Source organism: Hyperoodon ampullatus, assembly GCF_949752795.1.
Source record: "Hyperoodon ampullatus genome assembly, chromosome: 5".
Taxonomy (NCBI): Eukaryota; Metazoa; Chordata; class Mammalia; order Artiodactyla; family Ziphiidae; genus Hyperoodon; species Hyperoodon ampullatus.
The window spans coordinates 45,797,759-45,821,836 of record NC_136918.1 but is presented as its reverse complement, the minus strand read 5'-3'; the positions used below and the strand labels follow the sequence as shown (position 1 = coordinate 45,821,836).

The 24,078-nt window shown below is 38.8% G+C and overlaps 1 protein-coding gene across 2 annotated transcripts in view; it reads left to right on the top strand.

Annotated features, from left to right (window-relative positions):
- The window catches only part of VPS8 (VPS8 subunit of CORVET complex), a gene marked incomplete at its 5' end in the record, with an annotated part of 289,040 nt that overhangs the window by 4,933 nt on the left and 260,029 nt on the right, over window positions 1-24,078 (top strand). For both annotated transcript variants that reach the window (XM_079705530.1, XM_079705529.1), the window contains 2 exons: window positions 2,373-2,503; window positions 20,523-20,616. In XM_079705530.1, the coding sequence (XP_079561656.1) occupies window positions 2,373-2,503; window positions 20,523-20,616 (225 nt within the window). The remainder of the gene's footprint in view (window positions 1-2,372; window positions 2,504-20,522; window positions 20,617-24,078) is intronic.

Genomic DNA, 24,078 nt, shown 5'->3' with positions numbered 1-24,078 from the left:
CAGCTTTGTTGTTGTTCTTCAAGATTGCCTTGCTTATTCTTGGTCTTTTTCATTTCCATGTAAGTTTGAGAATCACTTTACTAGTTTACACACACACACATACACCCCAGCTGAAGTTTGATAAGCTTGTGTAGATTTTACGCATCAATTTGGGAGAATTGATATCTCTACTGTGTAGCTAGTAATTTTAAATTCAGCCTTATTGATACCCTCAATTCTCTTCCTCATTTTTTTCCCCCCACTTATCCTGTAAGCCTCAACCCTGGCTTAATTTAGCTAATCTGTTTTCTTTAATTATGTCTCTGGGCTGCTTAAGAAAATCAGATAAGATCCTGATTGACTCTCTTGCTTAAGACCTTGGTGCTGCAGTTCTTATTTATGAGTTGTTTCTGTTACCTTTCCCTATGGCAGGCCTTCCATTCTTGTACAGCTCTCAAGTAACACAGTAGCTCCTTGCTAACCCTCATCCTGTTCTTAGCAATCTTGTGTGTGGAGATATCTGAAAAACAGTCAGAAATATGGCCTAAACCACAAAAGAAATGTTTGTACTAAAGATACAGACTTTGGAGTCATTATCATGACATCATACTTGAAACTATAAGTATGGATTAGCTTGTTCATATAGGAAATGTGTGAAGTGGGAAGAGACAAGAATATAATCCTGGGGAACAACATAACTTAAAGGTTGGGCTGAGGACAAGTAGAGAACATGACTGATAGAAGAGGCCACATAAGTTGGAGGAGTAGCAAAGAGATGTATTGGAAACCAAGGGAAGAGAAAGTTTCAAGAAGTGGGGCATGGCCAGTAGTGTTAAGTGATGCGTACAGGACAAGAGCACGCTAACGGAAAATAGGCTGGTGGGTTTGACTAGTAACTTCAGCAAGAGTAGTAGTCAGTAGCTGGTAATGGGTGGAGAAAGTGGAGGTAATGAGTCTGGACTGCTCTGCTCTCTTAAGAATATGAATGGAAATGATAGGCAGAAGGTAGTCCGGCTGAAAGAGAAGGTAAGATCAGAACTTTTTTTCTTTAATGTCTGTTGCCCAGAATCAGCTTGTTCAAAGCTAAACTCATTCTGGTTTATCTGCTATTCTTTTTGCTTTCTTATCTCAGTTAGTAGTATCACCTTTTGCTAGTTGCTCAAGCTGGAAACCTTGGAATCTTCTTTGACTTCTTTCTTAACCCCCACAACCCCCCAAAACACACTGTTTAAATGGTAACCAGGAATTTTGGATTTTACCTCAGTAATGTCTCTTTCCTTATTCCTTCTCTTGACCCCTTCTGCTGCATTCCTGGACTGAACTCTCCTCTCTTTCCTTGACATTGCAATAGCCATCTTGCTGGTTCTTATTAGTCTCCCTGCCCGTCTCCCCCTCTACCCTCATCCATCTTCATACTGCCCCATTTATCTTTCTAAAGCATGGTTCCCATCATGTGTACATTTTTTTTTTTTTTTTTTTTTTGCTGTAATGGGCCTCTCACTGTTGTGGCCTCTCCCGTTGCGGAGCGCAGGCTCCGGACGCGCAGGCTCAGTGGCCATAGCTCACGGGCCCAGCCGCTCCGCGGCATGTGGGATCTTCCCGGACCGGGGCACGAACCCATGTCCCCTGCATCGGCAGGCGGACTCCCAACCACTGCGCCACCAGGGAAGCCCTTGTGTACATTTTTTAAAGATCTCAGTTGCCTTCCCACTGCCTACTATATATAGTACATTAATTTATTAAGTAAATGAATACTGATTATGTGTCAGGCATTGTACTAGGCACTAGGGTTACAGTGGTGGACAAATAGGTCCCTCCTATCACCTAGCTTAATGAATATAAGACTTTTACAATTTGCATCCCAGTTTATCTTTCTAGCATCACCTCCAACTCCTACTCAAATACTCCATTCATTTTAGACTACTTCCTTTTTCATGGGCAAAATTCATATTATGAAATCACTGTGTTTGCACATGCTGTTTCCAACCCAGAATGCCTTTCTTCTGTCTGCTTGTCATATTTCTTAAGGTAAACTATCTATAGTCAGGTGGTATTTATTTTCTTCAATTAGCCATTGGCTGTTAGTTAACTAGTAAAGCATCTATACAGGTTTGAATTTTAAGAAATATTTGGCAACTAACAATAATCTGCGTAACTGCTCCTACTTCTTCCAGCTACAAGAAAGAAATTTTTGGAGTGAACTCTTTGTAGGGAGAGATAACTAGAGTTGAAATATAATTCTGTACTATGCCTCTCTGGTCAACAACAATGCGTGGAAAAGGGGTGAAAAACAGAATAAGTATATGAGTGTTTTGGAGAAACCCATTAACGCCTATTTGACTTATAGAGTATTTGGAATTTTGAATTTATTTATCCATGTTCTTCTAATTTAGACTGATGATGAAGATGATTCTTTTGTTCTTGAAGATCCTACATTGTTAAATATTGATACTATTGATTCTCACTCCTATGATACTTCGTCTGTGGCAAGCTCAGATAGTGGCGACAGGACCAACTTAAAAAGGTAAATATCCTTTTATTTTTTTCTTCTTTTTTTTAAGTGGAAATATAGTTGATTTACAATGTTGTGTTAATTTCTGCTGTACAGCAAAGTGACTCAGTTTTACATATATAGACATTCTTTTTCATATTCTTTTCCATTATGGTTTATCCCAGGATATTGAATATAGTTCCCTGTGCTCTACAGTAGGACCTGTTTATCCATTCTATATGTAATAGTTTCCATCTACTAACCCCAAACTCCCAGTTCATTCCCCGCCCCTGCCAAGCAACCACAGGTCTGTTCTCTATGTCTGTGAGTCTCTTTCTGTTTCATAGATAGGTTCATTTGTGCCATATTTTAGATTCCACATAAAGGTGATATCATATGGTATTTGTCTTTCACTTTCTGACTTACTTATTATTGATAATCTCTGGTTACACCCATGTTGCTGCAAATGGCATTATTTCATTCTTTTTTATGGCTGAGTAGTATTCCATTGTATATATGTATCACATCTTCTTTATCCATTCATCTGTTGATGGACATTTAGGTTGTTTCCATGTCTTGGCTATTGTGAATAGTGCTGCTAGAAGATAGGGGTGCATATATCTTTTTGAATTATAGTTTTGTTCAGATATATGCCCAGGAGTGGGATTGCTAGATCATATGGTAATTCTGTTTTTAGTTTTCTAAGGAACCTCTGTACTGTTTTCCATAGTGGCTGCACCAGCTTACATTCCCACTAACAGTGTAGGAGGGTTCTCTTTTCTCCATACCCTCTCCAGTATTTGTTATTTGTAGACTTTTTAATGATAGCCATTCTGACCAGTGAGGGTTGGTATCTCATTGTGGTTTTGACTTGCATTTCTCTAATAATTAGCAATGTTGAGCATCTTTTCATGTGCCTACTGGCCATCTTTATGTCTTCTTTGGAGAAATGTCTATTTAGGTCTTCTGCCCATTTTTCAATTGGGTTGTTTGGTTTTTTGTTGTTGTGTTGTATGAGCTGTTTGTATATTTTGGAAATTAAGCCCTTGTTGGGTGCATCGTTTGCAAATATTTTCTCCCATTCTTTTCGTTTTGTTTATGGTTTCCTTTGCTGTGCAAAAGCTTGTAAGTTTGATTAGGTCCCATTTGTTTACTTTTGTTTTTATTTCTGTTGCCTTGGGAGACCTAAGAAAACACTGGTATGATTTATGTCAGAGAATGTTTTGCCTGTATTCTCTTCTAGGAGTTTTATGGTGTCATGTCTTATGTTTAAGTCTCTAAGCCATTTTGAGTTTATTTTTGTGCATAATGAGAGGGTGTGTTCTAACTTCGTTGATTTACATGCACCTGTCCAACTTTGTCAGCACCAATAGCTGAAGAGACTGTCTTTTTCCTGTTTTATATTCTTGCCTCCTTTGTCAAAGATTAATTGACCGTAGGTGTGTGGGTTTATTTCTGGGCTCTCTGGTTAAACATTCATTTAAATCACACTTGCATACAGTATGGCCTGCTGAAGCTCTGCATAGGAAGTAAGTAGAAGGCCCACTAAGGTGGAAATAAAATGCTTGCTAGACCCTGAATATTTAGGCACTGTTGAGGGGAGAGGATAAAAAGGTGGATGCCATGACGACTGTCTTCTGTACACCCAGCAGGAAGCTATAATAATAGCCAGGGACACCCAGAAGCAGGAGAGCCCTTAGAGGGTGCACACATCACACCTGGTACAGTGTCTGTGGTGGAAATGTGGGGCTTGGTTTACCTCACCACCTTTCTGTTCCCTCCCTCCTCCCTCCACCACCTTCCTCCTGCTCTCTAAGGACAGCTCCAGTGTTTCTTCATTTCCTTGAAATGGGTTCAGAGGAGAGTCACAAAGATGATTAAAGATTTGGGAAAAGGACTTCTAACCCTATATAGCTTCATTTTGGCTGCTTTTCACCTTCCAAATTCTTGGAGAGCACATAAAAGGAAAGAGAAGTGGAGGAAGCATAATGTAAATACTTTATTGAATTCATGTGTAACTTTAATGTTGATAAGTTGTTGGTGTATTTTTCTTCAGCTTCTTAAATTTTGCCTGTGTCAGTGCTGTCTTCTTTAGGTCGTCAACTCTTGTGGGATACGGGCCATGGCTGGATATATTAACCTGTTCATCCCTTTCTTCTACAAATAAATAAAAATTTTCAGCTTTATTGAGATATAATTGACATGCAGTACTGGGTAGATTTAAGGTATACAATGTGATTCTTTTTTTTAAATTTTTAAATTTTATTTATTTTTTTATACAGCAGGTTCTTATTAGTCATCAATTTTATGTACATCAGTGTATACGTGTCAATCTCAATCGCCCAATTCATCACACCCCCACCCCCACCCCCCGCTGCTTTCCCCGCTTGGTGTCCATACGTTTGTTCTCTACATCTGTGTCTCAATTTCTGCCCTGCAAACCGGTTCATCTGTACCACTTGTCTAGGCTGCACATATATGCGTTAATATATGATATTTGTTTTTCTCTTTCTGACTTACTTCACTCTATATGACAGACTCTAGATCCATCCACGTCTCAACAAATGACCCAATTTTGTTCCTTTTTATGGCTGAGTAATATTCCATTGTATATGTGCACCACATCTTCTTTATCCATTCGTCTGTCAATGGGCATTTAGGTTGCTTCCATGACCTGGCTATTGTAAATGGTGCTGCAGTGAACATTAGGGTGCATGTGTCTTTTTGAATTATGGTTTTCTCTGGGTATATGCCCAGTAGTGGGATTGCTGGATCATATGGTAGTTCTATTTTTGGTTTTTTAAGGAACCTCCATACTGGCTGTATCAATTTACATTCCCACCAACAGTGCAAGAGGGTTCCCTTTTCTCCACACCCATTTATTGTTTGTAGATTTTCTGATGATGCCCATTCTAACTGGTGTGAGGTGATAGCTCATTGTAGTTTTGATTTGCATTTCTCTAATAATTAGTGATGTTGAGCAGCTTTTCATGTGCTTCTTGGCCATCTGTAGGTCTTCTTTGGAGAAATGTGTATTTAGGTCTTCTGCCCATTTTTAGATTGGGTTGTTGGTTTTTTAATATTGAACTGCATGAGCTGTTTATATATTTTGCAGATTCATCCTTTGTCAGTTGCTTCATTTGCAAATATTTTCTCCCATTCTGAGGGTTGTCTTTTGGTCTTGTTTATGGTTTCCTTTGCTATGCAAAAGCTTTGAAGTTTCATTAGGTCCCATTTGTTTATTTTTGTTTTTATTTCCATTACTCTAGGAGGTGGATCAAAAAAGATCTTGCTATGATTTATGTCAAAGAGTGTTCTTCCTATGTTTTCCTCTAACAGTTTTATAGTGTCTGGTCTTACATTTATGTCTCTAATCCATTTTCAGTTTATTTTTGTGTGTGGTGTTAGGGAGTGTTCTAATTTCATACTTTTACATGTAGCTGTCCAGTTTTCCCATCACCACTTATTGAAGAGACTGTCTTTTCTCCATTGTATATCCTTGCCTCCTTTGTCATAGATTAGTTGACGGTAGGTGTGTGGGTTTATCTCTGGGCTTTCTATCTTGTTCCATGGATCTGTGTTTCTGTTTTTGCACCAGTACCATATTGTCTTGATTACTGTAGCTTTGTAGTATAGTCTGAAGTCAAGGAGTCTGATTTCTTCAGCTCCGTTTTTTTCCCTGAAGACTGCTTTGGCTATTTGGGGTCTTTTGTGTCTCCGTACAAATTTAAGATGTTTTGTTCTAGTTCTGTAAAATATGGCATTGGTAATTTGATAGGGATTGCATTGAATCTGTAGATTGCTTTGGGTAGTACAGTCATTTTCACAGTATTGATTCTTCCAATCCAAGAACATGGTATATCTCTCCATCTGTTAGTATCATCTTTAATTTCTTTAATCACTGTCTTATACTTTTCTGCATACAGCTCTTTTGTCTCCTTAGGTAGGTTTATTCCTAGGTGTTTTATTCTTTTTGTTGTAATGGTAAATGGGCGTGTTTCCTTAATTTCTCTTTCAGATTTTTCATCATTAGTGTGTAGGAATGCAAGAGATTTCTGTGCATCAATTTTGTATCCTGCAACTTTACCAAATTCATTGATTAGCTCTAGTAGTTTTCTGGTGGCATCTTTAGGATTCTCTATGTATAGTATCATGCCATCTGCAAACAGTGACAGTTTAACATCTTCTTTTCAATTTGTATTCCTTTTATTTCTTTTTATTCTCTGATTGTGGTGGCTAGGACTTCCAAAACTATGTTGAATAATAGTGGCGAGAGTGGACATCCTTGTCTTGTTCCTGATCTTAGAGGAAATGCATTCAGTTTTTCACCATTGAGCATGATGTTTGCTGTGGGTTTGTCATATATGGCCTTTATTATGTTGAGGTAGGTTCCATCTATGCTCACTTTCTGGAGAGTTTTTATCATAAATTGGTGTTGAATTTTGTCAAAAGCTTTTTCTGCGTCTATTGAGATGATCATTTGGTTTTTATTCTTCAATTTGTTAATATGGTGTATCACATTGATTGATTTGCGTATATTGAAGAATCCTTGCATCCCTGGGATAAATCCCACTTGATCATGGTGTATGATCCTTTTAATATGTTGTTGGATTATCTTTGCTAGTATTTTGTTGAAGATTTTTGCATCTATATTCATCAGTGATATTGGTCTGTAATTTTCTTTTTTTGTAGTATCTTTGTCTGGTTTTGGTATCAGGGTGATGGTGGCCTCATAGAATGAGTTTGGGAGTGTTCCTTCCTCTGCAATTTTTTGGAAGAGTTTGAGAAGGATGGCTGTTAGCTCTTCTCTAAATGTTTGATAGAATTCACCTGTGAAGACATCTGATCCTGGACTTCTGTTTGTTGGAAGATTTTTAATCACAGTTTCAATTTCATTACTTGTGATTGGTCTGTTCATATTTTATGTTTTTTCCTGGTTCAGTCTTGGAACGTTATACCTTTCTGAGAATTTGTCCATTTCTTCCAGGTTGTCCATTTTATTGGCCTAGAGTTGCTTGTAGTAGTCTCTTAGGATGCTTTGTATTTCTGCGGTATCTGTAACTTCTCATTTTTCATTTCTAATTTTATTGATTTGAGTCCTCTCCCTCTTTTTCTTGATGAGTCTGGCTAATGGTTTATCAATTTTGTTTATCTTCTCAAAGAACCAGCTTTTAGTGTTATTGATCTTTGCTATTGTTTTCTTTGTTTCTATTTCATTTACTTTTGCTCTGATTTGTATGATTTCTTTCCTTCTGCTAACTTTTGGTTTTGTTTGTTCTTCTTTCTCTAGTTCCTTTAGGTGTAAGGTTAGATTGTGTATTTGAGATTTTTCTTGTTTCTTGAGGTAGGCTTGTATAGCTATACACTTCCCTCTTAGAACTGCTTTTGCTGCATCCCATAGGTTTTGGATCATCATGTTTTCATTGTCATTTGTCTCTAGGTGTTTTTTGATTTTCTCTTTGGTTTCTTCAGTGATCTCTTGGTTATTTAGTAATGTATTGTTTAGCCTCCATGTGTTTGTGTTTTTTACATTTTTTTCCAGGTAATTCATTTCTAATCTCATAACGTTGTGGTCAGAAAAGATGCTTGATATGATTTCAATTTTCTTAAATTCACAGAGGCTTGATTTGTGACTCAAGATGTGATCTATCCTGTAGAATGTTTTGTGCTCACTTGAGAAGAAAGTGTAATCTGCTGTTTTTGGATGGAATGTCCTGTAAATATCAATTAAATCTATCTGGACTATTGTGTCATTTAAAGCTTCTGTTTCCTTATTTATTTTCATTTTGGATGATCTGTCCATTGGTGTAAGTGAGGTGTTAAAGTCCCCCACTGTTATTGTGTTACTGTCGATTTCCTCTTTTATAGCTGTTAGCAGTTGCCTTATGTATTGAGGTGCTCCTATGTTGGGTGCATATATATTTATAATTGTTATATCTTCTTCTTGGATTGATCCTCTGATCATTATGTAGTGTCCTTCCTTGTCTCTTGTAACATTCTTTATTTTAAAGTCTATTTTATCTGATATGAGTATTGCTACTCCAGGTTTCTTTTGATTTCCATTTGCATGAAATATCTTTTTCTATCCCCTCACTTTCAGTCTGAATGTGTCCCTGCATCTGAAGTGGGTCTCTTGTAGACAGTATATATATGGGTCTGGTTTTTGTATCTATTCAGCAAGCCTGTGTCTTTTGGTTGGAGCATTTAATCCATTCACGTTTAAGGTAATTATCAGTATGTACGTTCCTATGACCATTTTCTTAATTGTTTTGGGTTTGTTATTGTAGGTCGTTTTCTTCTCTTGTGTTTCCCACTTAGAGAAGTTCCTTTAGCATTTGATGTAGAGTTGGTTTGGTGGTGCTGAATTCTCTTAGCTTTTGGTTGTCTGTAAAACTTTTGATTTCTCCATCGAATCTGAATGAGATCCTTGCCGGGTAGAGTAATATTGGTTTTAGGTTCTTCCCTTTCATCACTTTAAGTATATCATGCCACTCCTTTCTGGTTTGTAGAGTTTCTGCTGAGAAATCAGCTGTTAACCTTATGGGGGTTCCCTTGTATGTTATTTGTCGTTTTTCCCTTGCTGCTTTTAATAATTTTTTTTGTCCTTAATTTTTGCCAATTTGATTACTATGTGTCTCGGCATATTTCTCCTTGGGTTTATCCTGTATGGGACTCTCTGCGCTTCCTGTACTTGGGTGGCCATTTCCTTTCCCATGTTAGGGAAGTTTTCGACTATAATCTCTTCAAATACTTTCTCTGGTCCTTTCTCTCTCTCTTCTTCTTCTGGGACCCCTATAATGCGAATGTTGTTGCATTTAATGGTGTCCCAGAGGTCTCTTAGGCTGTCTTCATTTCTTTTCATTCTTTTTTCTTTATTCTGTTCCACAGCAGTGAATTCTACCATTCTCTCTTCCAGGTCACTTATCTGTTCTTCTGCCTCAGTTATTCTGCTTTTGATTCCTTCTAGTGTAGTTTTCATTTCGGTTGTTGTATTGTTCATCTCTGTTTGTTTGTTCTTTAATTCTTTTTTTTTTATTTTTTTATTTTTTTTTATTTTTTATTTTTTTTCGTTTTTTTTTTTTTATTAGTTTCTGCTTTATAACAAAGTGAATCAGTCATACATATACATCTGTTCCCACATCCCCTCCCTCATGCATCTCCCTCCCTCCCACCCTCCCCATGCCACCCCTCCAGGCGGTCACAAAGCACCGAGCTGATCTCCCTGTGCTCTGCGGCTGCTTCCCACTATCTATCTACCTTACGTTTGGTAGTGTATATATGTCCATGCCTCTCTTTCCCTTTGTCACAGCTTACCCTTCCCCTTCCCCATATCCTCAAGTCCATTCTCAAGTAGGTCTGTGTCTTTATTCCCGTTTTACCCCTAGGTTCTTCATGACATTTTTTTTTTTTTTAAATTCCATATATATGTGTTAGCATACGGTATTTGTCTTTCTCTTTCTGACTTACTTCACTCTGTATGACAGACTCTAGGTCTATCCACCTCATTACGAATAGCTCAGTTTCGTTTCTTTTTATGGCTGAGTAATATTCCATTGTATATATGTGCCACATCTTCTTTATCCATTCATCCGATGATGGACATTTAGGTTGTTTCCAGCTCCGGGCTATTGTGAATAGAGCTGCAATGAACATTTTGGTACATGTCTCTTTTTGAATTATGGTTTTCTCAGGGTATATGCCTAGTAGTGGGATTGCTGGGTCATATGGTAGTTCTATTTTTAGTTTTTTAAGGAACCTCCATACTGTTCTCCATAGTGGCTGTACCAATTCACATTCCCACCAGCAGTGCAAGAGTGTTCCCTTTTCTCCACACCCTCTCCAGCATTTATTGTTTCTAGATTTCTTGATGATGGCCATTCTGACTGGTGTGAGATGATATCTCATTGTAGTTTTGATTTGCATTTCTCTAATGATTAATGATGTTGAGCATTCTTTCATGTGTTTGTTGGCAGTCTGTATATCTTCTTTGGAGAAATGCCTATTTAAGTCTTCTGCCCATTTTTGGATTGGGTTGTTTGTTTTTTTGCTATTGAGCTGCATGAGCTGTTTATAAATTTTGGAGATTAATCCTTTGTCAGTTGCTTCATTTGCAAATATTTTCTCCCATTCTGAGGGTTGTCTTTTGGTCTTGTTTATGGTTTCCTTTGCTGTGCAAAAGCTTTGAAGTTTCATTAGGTCCCATTTGTTTATCTTTGTTTTTAGTTCCATTTCTCTAGGAGGTGGGTCCAAAAGGATCTTGCTGTGATTTATGTCATAGAGTGTTCTACCTATGTTTTCCTCTAGGAGTTTGATAGTTTCTGGCCTTACATTTAGGTCTTTAATCCATTTTGAGCTTATTTTTGTGTATGGTGTTAGGGAATGATCTAATCTCATACTTTTACATGTCCCTGTCCAGTTTTCCCAGCACCACTTATTGAAGAGGCTGTCCTTTCTCCACTGTACATTCCTGCCTCCTTTATCAAAGATAAGTTGGCCATATGTGCGTGGGTTTATCTCTGGGCTTTCTATCCTGATCCACTGATCTATCTTTCTGTTTTTATGCCAGTACCACACTGTCTTAATTACTGTAGCTTTGTAGTATAGTCTGAAGTCAGGGAGCCTGATTCCTCCAGCTCCGTTTTTCGTTCTCAAGATTGCTTTGGCTATTCGGGGTCTTTTGTTTTTCCAAACAAATTTTGAAATTTTTTGTTCTACTTCTGTGAAAAATGCCAGTGGTAGTTTGATAGGGATTGCATTGAATCTGTAGATTGCTTTGGGTAGTAGAGTCATTTTCACAATATTGATTCTTCCAATCCAGGAGCATGGTATATCTCTCCATCTATTTATATCATCTTTAATTTCTTTCATCAGTGTCTTATAATTTTCTGCATACAGGTCTTTTGTCTCCTTAGGTAGGTTTATTCCTAGATATTTTATTCTTTTTGTTGCAATGGTAAATGGGAGTGTTTTCTTGATTTCATTTTCAGATTTTTCATCATTAGTGTACAGGAATGCCAGAGATTTCTGTGCATTAATTTTGTATCCTGCTACTTTACCAAATTCATTGATTAGCTCTAGTAGTTTTTCGGTAGCATCTTTAGGATTCTCTATGTATAGTATCATGTCATCTGCAAACAGTGACAGCTTTACTTCTTCTTTTCCAATTTGGATTCCTTTTATTTCCTTTTCTTCTCTGATTGCTGTGGCTAAAACTTCCAAAACTAGGTTGAATAAGAGTGGTGAGAGTGGGCAGCCTTGTCTTGTTCCTGATCTTAGTGGAAATGGTTTCAGTTTTTCACCATTGAGGACAATGTTGGCTGTGGGTTTGTCATATATGGCCTTTATTATGTTGAGGAAAGTTCCCTCTATGCCTACTTTCTGAAGGGTTTTTATCATAAATGGGTGTTGAATTTTGTCGAAAGCTTTCTCTGCATCTATTGAGATGATCATATGGTTTTTCTCCTTCAACTTGTTAATATGGTGTATCACATTGATTGATTTGCGTATATTGAAGAATCCTTGCATTCCTGGAATAAACCCCACTTGATCATGGTGTATGATCCTTTTAATGTGCTGTTGGATTCTGTTTGCTAGTATTTTGTTGAGGATTTTTGCATCTATGTTCATCAGTGATATTGGCCTGTAGTTTTCTTTCTTTGTGACATCCTTGCCTGGTTTTGGTATCAAGGTGATGGTGGCCTCGTAGAATGAGTTTGGGAGTGTTCCTTCCTCTGATATTGTTTGGAAGAGTTTGAGAAGGATGGGTGTTAGCTCTTCTCTAAATGTTTGATAGAATTCGCCTGTGAAGCCATCTGGTCCTGGGCTTTTGTTTGATGGAAGATTTTTAATCACAGTTTCAATTTCAGTGCTTGTGATTGGTCTATTCATATTTTCTATTTCTTCCTGAGTCAGTCTTGGTAGGTTGTGCATTTCTAAGAATTTGTCCATTTCTTCCAGGTTGTCCATTTTATTGGCATAGAGTTGCTTATAGTAATCTCTCATGATCTTTTGTATTTCTGCAGTGTCAGTTGTTACTTCTCCTTTTTCATTTCTAATTCTACTGATTTGAGTCTTCTCCCTTCTTTTCTTGATGAGTCTGGCTAATGGTTTATCAATTTTGTTTATCTTCTCAAAGAACCAGCTTTTAGTTTGGTTGATCTTTGCTATCGTTTCCTTCATTTCTTTTTCATTTATTTCTGATCTGATCTTTATGATTTCTTTCCTTCTGCTAACTTTGGGGGTTTTTTGTTCTTCTTTCTCTAATTGCTTTAAGTGCAGGGTCAGGTTGTTTACTCGAAATGTTTCCTGTTTCTTAAGGTGGGATTGTATTGCTATAAACTTCCCCCTTAGAACTGCTTTTGCTGCGTCCCATAGGTTTTGGGTCGTCGTGTCTCCATTGTCATTTGTTTCTAAGTATTTCTTAATTTCCTCTTTGATTTCTTCAGTGATCACTTCATTATTGAGTAGTGTATTGTTTAGCCTCCATGTGTTTGTATTTTTTACAGATCTTTTCCTGTAATTGATGTCTAGTCTCATAGCATTGTGGTCGGAAAAGATACTTGATACAATTTCAATTTTCTTAAATTTACCAAGGCTTGATTTGTGACCCAAGATATGATCTATCCTGGAGAATGTTCCATGAGCACTTGAGAAAAATGTGTATTCTGTTGTTTTTGGGTGGAATGTCCTATAAATATCAATTAAGTCCATCTTGTTTAATGTATCATTTAAAGCTTGTGTTTCCTTATTTATTTTCATTTTGGATGATCTGTCCATTGGTGAAAGTGGGGTGTTAAAGTCCCCTACTATGATTGTGTTACTGTCGATTTCCCCTTTTATGGCTGTTAGTATTTGCCTTATGTATTGAGGTGCTCCTATGTTGGGTGCATAAATATTTACAATTGTTATATCTTCTTCTTGGATCGATCCCTTTATCGTTATGTAGTGTCCTTCTTTGTCTCTTCTAATAGTCTTTATTTTAAAGTCTATTTTGTCTGATATAAGAATTGCTACTCCAGCTTTCTTTTGATTTCCATTTGCATGGAATATCTTTTTCCATCCCCTTACTTTCAATCTGTATGTGTCTCTAGGTCTGAAGTGGGTCTCTTGTAGACAGCATATATATGGGTCTTGTTTTTGTATCCATTCAGCCAATCTGTGTCTTTTGGTGGGAGCATTTAGTCCATTTACATTTAAGGTAATTATTGATATGTATGTTCCTATTCCCATTTCCTTAATGGCTTTGGGTTCGTTATTGTAGGTATAGTCCTTCTGTTGTGTTTCTTGCCTAGAGAAGTTCCTTTAGCATTTGTTGTAAAGCTGGTTTGGTGGTGCTGAACTCTCTCAGCTTTTGCTTGTCTGTAAACGTTTTAATTTCTCCATCAAATCTGAATGAGATCCTTGCTGGGTAGAGTAATCTTGGTTGCAGGTTTCTCTCCTTCATCACTTTAATTATGTCCTGCCACTCCCTTCTGGCTTGTAGAGTTTCTGCTGAGAGATCAGCTGTTAACCTGATGGGGATTCCCTTGTGTGTTATTTGTTGTTTTTCCCTTGCTGCTTTTAATATGATTTCTTTGTGTTTAATTTTTGACAGTTTGATTAATATGTGTCTTGGCGTATTTCTCCTTGGATTTATTCTGTATGGGACTCTCTGTGCCTCCTGGACTTGATTAACTATTTCCTTTCCCATATTAGGGAAGTTTTCAACTATAATCTCTTCAAATATTTTCTCAGTCCCTTTCTTTTTCTCTTCTTCTTCTGGAACCCCTATAATTCGAATGTTGGTGCGTTTAATGTTGTCCCAGAGGTCTCTGAGACTGTCCTCTGTTCTTTTCATTCTTTTTTCTTTATTTTTCTCTGCATCAGTTATTTCCACTATTTTATCTTCCACCTCACTTATCCGTTCTTCTGCCTCAGTTATTCTGCTATTGATCCCATCTAGAGTATTTTTCATTTCATTTATTGTGTTTTTAATCGATGCTTGATTCATCTTTAGTTCTTCTAGGTCCTTGTTAACTGTTTCTTGCATATTGTCTATTCTATTTCCAAGATTTTGGATCTGGGAAATAGAATCTTGGATCAGCTTTACTATCATTATTCTGAATTCTTTTTCAGGTAGACTGCCTATTACCTCTTCATTTGTTAGGTCTGGTAGGTTTTTATCTTGCTCCTTCACCTGCTGTGTGTTTTTCTGCTTTCTCATTTTGCTTATGTTACTGTGTTTGGGGTCTCCTTTTTGCAGGCTGCAGATTCGTAGTTCCCGTTGTTTTTGGTGTCTGTCCCCCGTGGCTAAGGTTGTTTCAGTAGGTTGTGTAGGCTTCCTGGTGGGGGGGACTAATGCCTGTGTTCTGGTGGTTGAAGCTCGATCTTGTCTTTCTGGTGGACAGGTCCACGTCTGGTGGTGTGTTTTGGGGTGCCTGTGGCCTTATTATGTTTTTAGGTATCCTCTCTGCTAATGGGTGGGGTTGTGTTCCTGCCTTGCTAGTTGCTTGGCATAGGGTGACCAGCACTGTAGCTTGCTGGTCGTTGACTGAAGCTGGGTGCTGGTGTTGAGATGGAGATCCCTGGGAGATTTTCGCTGCTTGATATTATGTGGAGCTGGGAGGTCTCTTGTGGACCCGTGTCCTGAAGTTGGCTCTCCCACTTCAGAGGCACAGCACTAACTCCTGGCTGCAGCACCAAGAGCCTTTCATCCACCCGGCTCAGAATAACAGTGAGAAAAAGTAGAAAGAAAGAATTAGTAGAAGAAAGAAAGAGAGATTGAAAGAAAGGAAGAAGGGAAGTAAGGAAGGAAGGAAGGAAGAAAGAAAGAAAGGAGGGAGGGAGGAAGGATGGAAAGAAAGGAGGGAGGGAGGGAGGAATGAAAGCAAAAGGAAGAGTGAATGGAAGAAGAGAGGGAGGGAGGGAGGAAGGAAAGAAAGAAAGAAAGACAGGAGGGAGGGAGGGAGGGAGGAAGGAAAGAAAAAGAAAGTGGAAAGAAGAAGGGTGGGAGGGAGAGAGGGATGGAGGAAAGAAAAAGAAAGAAGGAAAGGAGGAGGGGAGGGAGGGAGGGAGGAAGGTAAGGGAGGAAAAAAAGAAAGAGCAGGTAAAGTAAAATAGAATAAAGTATGAAATATAGTAGCGTTATTAAAATTAAAAAGTAATTATTGAGGGCCTCCCTGGTGGCGCAGTGGTTGAGAGTCCGCCTGCCGATGCAGGGGATACGGGTTCGTGCCCCGGTCTGGGAGGATCCCATATACCGCGGAGCGGCTGGGCCCGTGAGCCATGGCTGCTGAGCCTGTGCATCCGGAGCCTGTGCTCCGCAACGGGAGAGGCCACAACAGTGAGAGGCCCGCGTACCACAAAAAAAAAAAAAAAAAAAAAAAAAAAAAAAAAAAAAAAAAAAAAGTAATTATTGAAAAAAAACACGGACTGATAGAACCCTGGGACATATGGTGGAAGCAAAGCTATACAGAGAGAATCTTACACAAAAGATTACACATACACATTCACAAAAAGAGAGCAGGGGGAAAAATCAAAAATCTTGCTCTCCAAGTCCACCTCCTCGATTTGGGATAATTCGTTGTAAAAAGAGGAAAAGGGCGAAAAGTCTGAAATCTTGCTAAGTCCACCTCCTTAATTTGAGATAATTCGTTGTAAAAAGAGGAAAAAAAAAGGGGGGAAAGTCTTAAATCTTGTCCTCAAGGTCCACTTCCTCAATTTGGGATGATTCGCTGTCCATTCATGCACTCCACAGACGCAGGGCACATCAAATGGACCGTGGAGCTTTAATCCGCTGCCTCGGAGGCTGCACAGAGAGATTTCCCTGTCTCTGCTCTCACAGCTCCCGGGTCTCAGCCTTGGACCTGGCCCCGCCTCTGCGCGTAGGTCGCCGGAGGGCGTCCGTTCTTCGCTCAGACAGGACGGGTTTAAAGGAGCCGCTGATTCGGGGGCTCTGGCTCACTCAGGCAGAGGGGAGGGAGGGGAATGCCCTCTCCTCGCGCACCAGGCAACAAAAGGGAAAAAAGTCTCTTGCCTCTCCGGTAGCTCCAGACCCTTTCCCCGGACTCCCTCCGGGCTAGCACTAACCCCTTCAGGGTCTCTTCCTGCCGCCAGCCCCAGACCTCTCCCTGCGCTCCGACTGAAAGCCGATACCCGAGCCTCAGCTCCCAGCCCCGCCCGCCCTGGCGGCCGAGCAGACAAGTCTCTCGGGCTGGTGTGTGCCTGAGGGCACCGATCCTCTGTGCCAAAATCTCTCTGCTTTGCCCTCCGCACCCCTGTTGCTGTGCTCTCCTCCGCTACTCCGAAGCTTTCCCCCTCCGCCACCTGCAGTCTCCGCCCTCGAAGGGGCTTGTAGTGTGTAGAAACCTTCCCTCCCTCACGGCTCCCTCCCACTGGTGCAGGTCCCGTCCATATCCTATTGTCTCTGTTTATTCTTTTTTTCTTTTGACCTACCCAGGTATGTGGGGAGTTTCTTGCCTTTTGGGGGGTCTGAGGTCTTCTGTCAGCGTTCAGTAGGTGTTCTGTTGGAGTTGTTCCACGTGTAGATGAATTTCTGATGTATCTGTGGGGAGGAAGGTGATCTCCGCGTCTTACTCTTCCGCCATCTTCCTCCGGCTCCCTGTTCTTTAATTCTTCTAGGTCTTTGTTAAACATTTCTTGCATCTTCTCGATCTTTGCCTCCATTCTTTTTCTGAGGTCCTGGATCATCTTCACTATCGTTATTCTGAATTCTTTTTCTGGAAGGTTGCCTATCTCCACTTCATTTAGTTGTTTTTCTGGGGTTTTATCTTGTTCCTTCATCTGGTACGTAGCCCTCTGCCTTTTCATCTTGTCTGTCTTTCTGTGAATGTGGTTTTTGTTCCAGAGGCTGCAGTATTGTAATTCTTCTTGCTTCTGCTGTCTGCCCTCTGTGTGATTCTTTGATATATGTATATATTGTGAAATGATTACCACAGAAGGGTTACTTATCACCTCACATAGTTAGCCTGTTTTTTTTTTGGCAGTGAGAACATCTAAGATCTACTCTCTTAGCAACTTTGAAGTATATAACACAGTGTTGTTATAGTCACCATGCTGTATATTAGATCCCCAGAACTTACTCATATTAAAACTGGAAGTTTATATCCTTTGACCAGCATCTCTGTATTTCCCCCTGCCCCTGGATGTCACTATTTTAGTCTCTGTTTCTGTGGGTTTGGCTTTTTAAAATTCTACTATAAGTGAGATCATACAGTATTTGTCCTGCTCTGTCTGACTTATTTCTAGTAGCATAATGCCCTCAATGTCCATCAGTGTTGTCACAAATGGCAGGATTTCCTTCTTTCTCATGGCCGAATAATATTCCATTTTTTGTGTGTGTGTTTGTGTATGTATGTGCATACACATCTGTATCCATTCATCTGTAGATGGACATTTAACTTAGGTTGTTTCCGTATCTTGGCTATTTTGAATAATGCTGCAATGAACATAAGAGTGCAGATATCTCTTTGAGATAGTGATTTTGTTTCCTTTGAATATACAGCCCGGAAGTGGGATTGCTGGATCACATGGTAGTTCTAGTTTTAATTTTTTGAGGGACCTCCATGCTGTTTTCCATAGTGACTGCACCAATTTACATTCCCACCAACAGTGTCTGGGGATTCCTTTTTCTCTGCATCCTCACAAATGCTTATCTTTTGTTTTTTTGATAATAGCCATACTAATGGATATGAGATGATATCTCATTGTGGTTTTCCCTGATGCTTAGTGATGTTGAGCACCTTTTCATGTACCTGTTGGCCATCTGTATGTGTTCCTTGGAAAAATGCCTATTTAGGTCCTCCGCGCATTTTTTTACTCAGATTGTTTTTTGCTCTTGAGTTATAAGAGTTGTTTATATATTTTGGTTATTCACCCCTTATGGGGTTAATGGTTTGCAGATATTTTTTCCTATTCCATAGGTTGCCTTTTCATTTTTTGATTGTTTCTTTAGCTGTGCAGAAGCTTTTTAGTTTGATGTAGTCCCATTTATATATATTTATATATATTATATGTATATCTGCTTTTGTTGCTTGTGTTTTTGGTTTCATACATAACCAAAAAATTGCTGCCAGTACCACTGTCGAGGAGTTTTTTCCCTTTGTTTTTTCCTAAGAGTTTTGTGGTTTCAGGTCTTATGTTTAAGTATTTAATCTGTTTAATCTTTGTGAGTGGTATGAGGTAGGGGTACAGTTTCATTCTTCTGCATGTGATTACCCAGTTTTCCTAGCACCATTTATTGGAGAGAATATTCTTTCCTCATTGAGTGTTCTTGGCTGCTTTGTCAAATATTAGTTGACAATATATGCAAGTGGTTATTTCTGGGCTCTCTTATTTTGTTCGTTGATCTATGTGTCTTTTTTAATACCAGTACCATCCTGTTTTGATTACTGTAGCTTGAAATAGAGTTTGAAATCAGGAAGTGTGATGCCTCCAGCTTTGGTCTTCTTTCTCAAGGTTACTTTGACTGATTTGGATCAGTTGTGTTTCTATAAACTAACAATGAAATATATAAAAAAGTAATAAAAATCTCATTTACAGGGGCATCAAAAGCAATAAAATACTTAGGAATAAGTTTAGGAACAAGGAGGTGAAAGAGCTGTACACAGAAAATTATAAGAATTGATGAATGAAATTAAAAACACAAATGGAAAGATATCCCATGTTCATGGATTAATTAAAATGTTCATACTACCCACAGCCATGTATAGATTCAGTGCAATCCCTATCAAAATCTCAATAACATTTTTCACAGAAAAAACAATCCTAAAATTTGTATGGAACCATTATAACGTAAATGTTTTGGATGATTTGGTCACTACCTGCTTAAAAGCTGTGGTGTCTTCTTTTTGCCTACATAGTAATGTCAGAACTGCTTTGCATGGCATCTGTCTGAACCCTGCTTACCATTTTGACATAATCTCTGAGCACTCCCACTCCTGTCCTCCTGGTCCATGCCTTTTGTGTACTCACATTCCCCACACACTGTGCACCATTACAGCTTCAATTTTTTTTTTTTTTTTTTTTTTGTGGTACGCGGGCCTCTCACTGTTGTGGCCTCTCCTGTTACGGAGCACAGGCTCCGGACACGCAGGCTCAGCGGCCATGGCTCATGGGCCCAGCCACTCCGCAGCATGTGGGATCTTCCCGGACTGGGGCACGAACCTGTGTCCCCTGCATCGGCAGGCAGACTCTCAACCATTGCGCCACCAGGGAAGCCCCACATCTTCATATTTTTGCTTGTGCTTTTTTGTTGTCTGACAGACTCCTAGTTATCTATCAGGGCCAGCTTAGATGCCTTTTCTTTTCTATAGCTGCCCCTAATAGCTCCCTAATAAACAGGATTAAACTCTTCATTTTGTTTCTATAGTGCTTTATTTATTTTTCTTTTCTAACACTTATCCTTTAATTTAAGAGTGAATTACTCATTAGTCCCTCTAGCTAGGATATGAGGTCCTTGAGAGTAGGAACTTTGACCTTCTTATTTTTGTATTCCCAGAACATACGTTTAGTAACATTGAGTAGGAGTTCAATGTTTGGTAAAAGTTAAATTATTTTTGTACAGTGATGAGTAGGTTAAGTGAAAGGAGCATCAGAGAATAAGTAATGAGTAGGGAATTTGAGGCAGTTGGTTGGAGAATGAGAGGGTCGTTATAGACAACAGTAGGGCAAGAAAGGTGGCAAAGGTGGAAGGCAGGTAGAGATAATGTAGACATGTGAGCAGGGGTGCTCTATAGGCAACCTTCTGATGAGTAGCAGAACCTCTTGCTTATTTCTTAAGGTGGGCAAGGAACAGGTTGAATCAGTGAAAAAGAAATGGTGGCTTTATTCATTTTCCTGCTTGTGCTTGTTTGAGGTTCAGGGTGGATTCAGTACATTTTAACGTGAGACTGTTAGATTTTATACCTCTTTGCAAACCAGAGCTAACAAAGTAATACAGTGTTTTATGCTTTTCTTGTTTTTATTTTTTCTTCTTTCAGAGTTTTAACGACCCTGCCTCTTCAATTTTTTTTTCCAATTCTTAAACATTTTCCTTTTTTTTTTTCTTCTTAAGAAAGAAGAAATTACCTGATTCTTTTTCACTCCATGGATCAGTTATGCGACATTCACTTTTGAAGGGAATTTCTGCCCAAATAGTGTCTGCAGCTGTAAGTATTTTGTTCTCTTCCCCCAGCTTTATAACCTGCAATGGCATAATGAAGTAGGAATGAGCATAAAACAAAGCACAGCACTTCTCTTGGCCCGAGGCTTAAGAAAAATAGAATCTGGCTTTCATGGGTTTTGTGTGATTATTTTTGACTCATAAGACATAGCTACACATCTTGACATAGAAATTAGTGCAGCCATGAAATAAAGGTCTGCCCAGAGTCTCGGGTGTGCCTAAATGAAATATGGCAGCAAGCCTAAAAGAAACACTATCTGCTTTTTCTTTAAATTCCTTTTCAGTTTAGTTGCCGTCTTGTGTATTTGGTTGAGGTAGAGTGCTTGTTTTTTTAGTCTTTTCATATGGAGAAATGATTGATCAGAATCTTTTGCAACTGAGTGATTTTTTTATAATTCACAAAAGTCTTTTCATGTACCTTATTTCATATACTCTTAACAACTTTGAAAGTAGGGAAAGCCATATCCTTTTTTACAAATGAGAAGACAGGCTCAGAGAGGTGACATTAACTTGTCTTACATCATTGGGTTAGGAGATAGCAGAGCAGTTACTCAAAATTGGGGTTTTTGGCTCCCAAGTCTAGTGCTTCTTTTTTCTCTTTTTTTTTTTTTTTTTGCTGTATGCGGGCCTCTCACTGTTGTGGCCTCTCCCGTTGCGGAGCACAGGCTCCAGACGTGCAGGCTCAGCGGCCATGGCTCACGGGCCCAGCCGCTCCGCGGCATGTGGGATCTTCCCAGACCAGGGCACGAACCCATGTCCCCTGCATCGGCAGGCGGGCTCTCAACCACTGTGCCACCAGGGAAACCCCATAAGTCTACTGCTTCTTTGTTGTGAAATGAGGGTGGTATTGGTGAATGCGGCTAGTGTATAATAGCTGGAACAGAATATCTGTGTCTTTTTTGAAAATGATTTATAGTACTGTGTTAAGTGCAGAAATATTTAATAGTCCATCAAGACAATAGATGCTGATTCGGGTATGTTTTATCAAATTTTCCTTTGGCCTCAAGGCCTGTAGTTTTATGCAGTCTTTCAGTTTTGGTTTTCTGAATTCAGTATATATATTCTGTAAATAATAATAGTAATAATAATGATGATGATGACAGATTCATACCCCAGGAACTTTGATATGTTTTTATGTTCTTTTCCTGGAGTTTAATTGGTATTTTGCGTATTCAGTTTGGACAAAGTTTTGATTTTTCACAAGGGTAAGAGATTGATACAGAAGTGGCATCATGACACCATAACCACATTGTAATCTTCAGGTTTATTAGAGAAAGCTCTTATTGCAGAAACCGAACCAAACACAAAAAACACACACAAACCCCCCTCAAAAAACAACAACCAAAAACCCCCCAAAGAAACAATAAAAAAGAAAGAAAGAAAAAGTGTTCTCTGCGGGCAGTTGGTATACCCTGACCCAGCTCATATATCATGAAGTCAATTTAAATAGAGAGATAGTCAAGCAATGGAGGAAACCTGGGCAATTGTCCTTTCTCTTGTAGGTGGAGAGTAGCTCATATTTGCTAGAATGGGAACCACCTGTTGAGGATTACATTTCCATGACGTTTTCTGAATTTAATCCTGATGTAGGTGATGAAATTCATTCCTTTCAAAATCAAGATGAACCAGAACAGTCATTTGACCCACCTGTGCAGTTTTAAAAATATTTTGAATAATGGAGACTGAACTAAAACTCAGACATTGAACAATGATTAGATAAATCTGTTATTTAAAAGGGTTTCTCCTTTCTCTTGAAGAGGAGGGAAAAATTGTAATAAATCCCAGAGTGTTTGCATTCTGTTCTTATTTCATTGCCATGGCTGAGCTCCTTTGGTATGTTAAAATGAAAACTGCTTTTCTTGTGACAGTCTTCATACTCTGCTTTCCTAATTTTGGATTACCAGCTCAATTTAAATTGTATGCTTTTCTGTGATGGTTGGTTTATTAACATGTAAAGCTAGTTATATTTTGGGGTGTCTCTCCTGAATAGCTGTTCAGTAATGCTTTCAGCCATGTGGATAGTGATGTTATTTAGGGCTGCCTAGGGCGTTGATCATCATGGCCTTGTAGTCTGTGCCTGGAGAACACTTAGGAGAGATGAAACTTTTGGAGTTGTGAACCTCATTGTTTAATTTTGGAATCCTCCTCAAAGTAATATGACATGTGACTATATTTAAAATACACTACCAAACATAAAATAGATAGCTAGTGGGAAGCAGCCGCATGGCACAGGGAGATCAGCTCGGTGCTTTGTGACCACCTAGAGGGGTGGGATAGGGAGGGTGGGAGGGAGACGCAAGAGGGAAGAGATATGGGGATATATGTATATGTATAGATGATTCACTTTGTTATAAAGCAGAAACTAACACACCATTGTAAAGCAATTATACTCCAATAAAGATGTTAAAAAATTGATTCAAATTAATTTTAAAGGATATTTATCGTTTTATGATCACTTAAGATAATGGGCGTACCTTAGCATAGTGTTTTTGCAAAATGTGTCCATTGTATAAGAATCTCCTAGGGTACTTATGAAAATACAGATTTCTGGGCACCATCCCAGACCTCCTGAATTGGAATCTAGTTCTAGAAGTGTAGCTAGGGATTTGCATTTTAACGGGTATCCCAGGTGATTCTAATGCACTGTGGCTTTTGAGAATCACTATCCGTAGATGCCGTAACACCAGCACTAAAATTCTATTCATACATCCTCTAAATTGCTTCCCACATCTGTGGGTTTTAGCTTTGAAAGTTAGCTGACTTCCAATTGCATTTTTCAGGTTCCAGTTTGAATATAGTTTATGTTCTTCATCTGCTGGATCATTCTTTTTCCCTGTCCAGGACACAAATCAATCATTTATGAAACATTTGTTGCATGTTTCTTTATTGTTCAGCATTATGTTAGGCATCCTTTACACACACACATCCACACAAAGTTGAGTATATCCTACTATCCAGAACGTTGTACATAGCAGCGTTGGTGATTGTTCTTCCTCATAGTTCCATGCCCTGGTGTAAGTTTTTTAGGTTAGTTCCTGGGAAGCTCTGTAAAGTTGGATATAATAGATTCTGCCTTCTGAGAGATTATGATAATGAATTGAGCACATTGACAGGGACAGACAGAAAAGAAATACAGAAGTGATCCAAAGAGCCTGGTCTGGGAATGGAAACCCTGAATTTTAGACATAGTCTACCACTTCCTGAATAATTGTGGGCAAGTCAATTTAAGCTCTTTGAAACTTAATCTGAATCTTAAGAATCTTAATCTGTTTTCTTAATCTGGAAAATCAGAATAATACTACTTGTTTGATCCATCTCTCCTGGTTTGAGTATCAAATAATGTGATAAATGCATTTGAAAGCTCTTTGCTACTACAGTTCTAGTCATTGAAGGCCCTTGTTATTATTTAAAGCTACAAAAGTACCAAATATTAGTAGACGCCCTTACA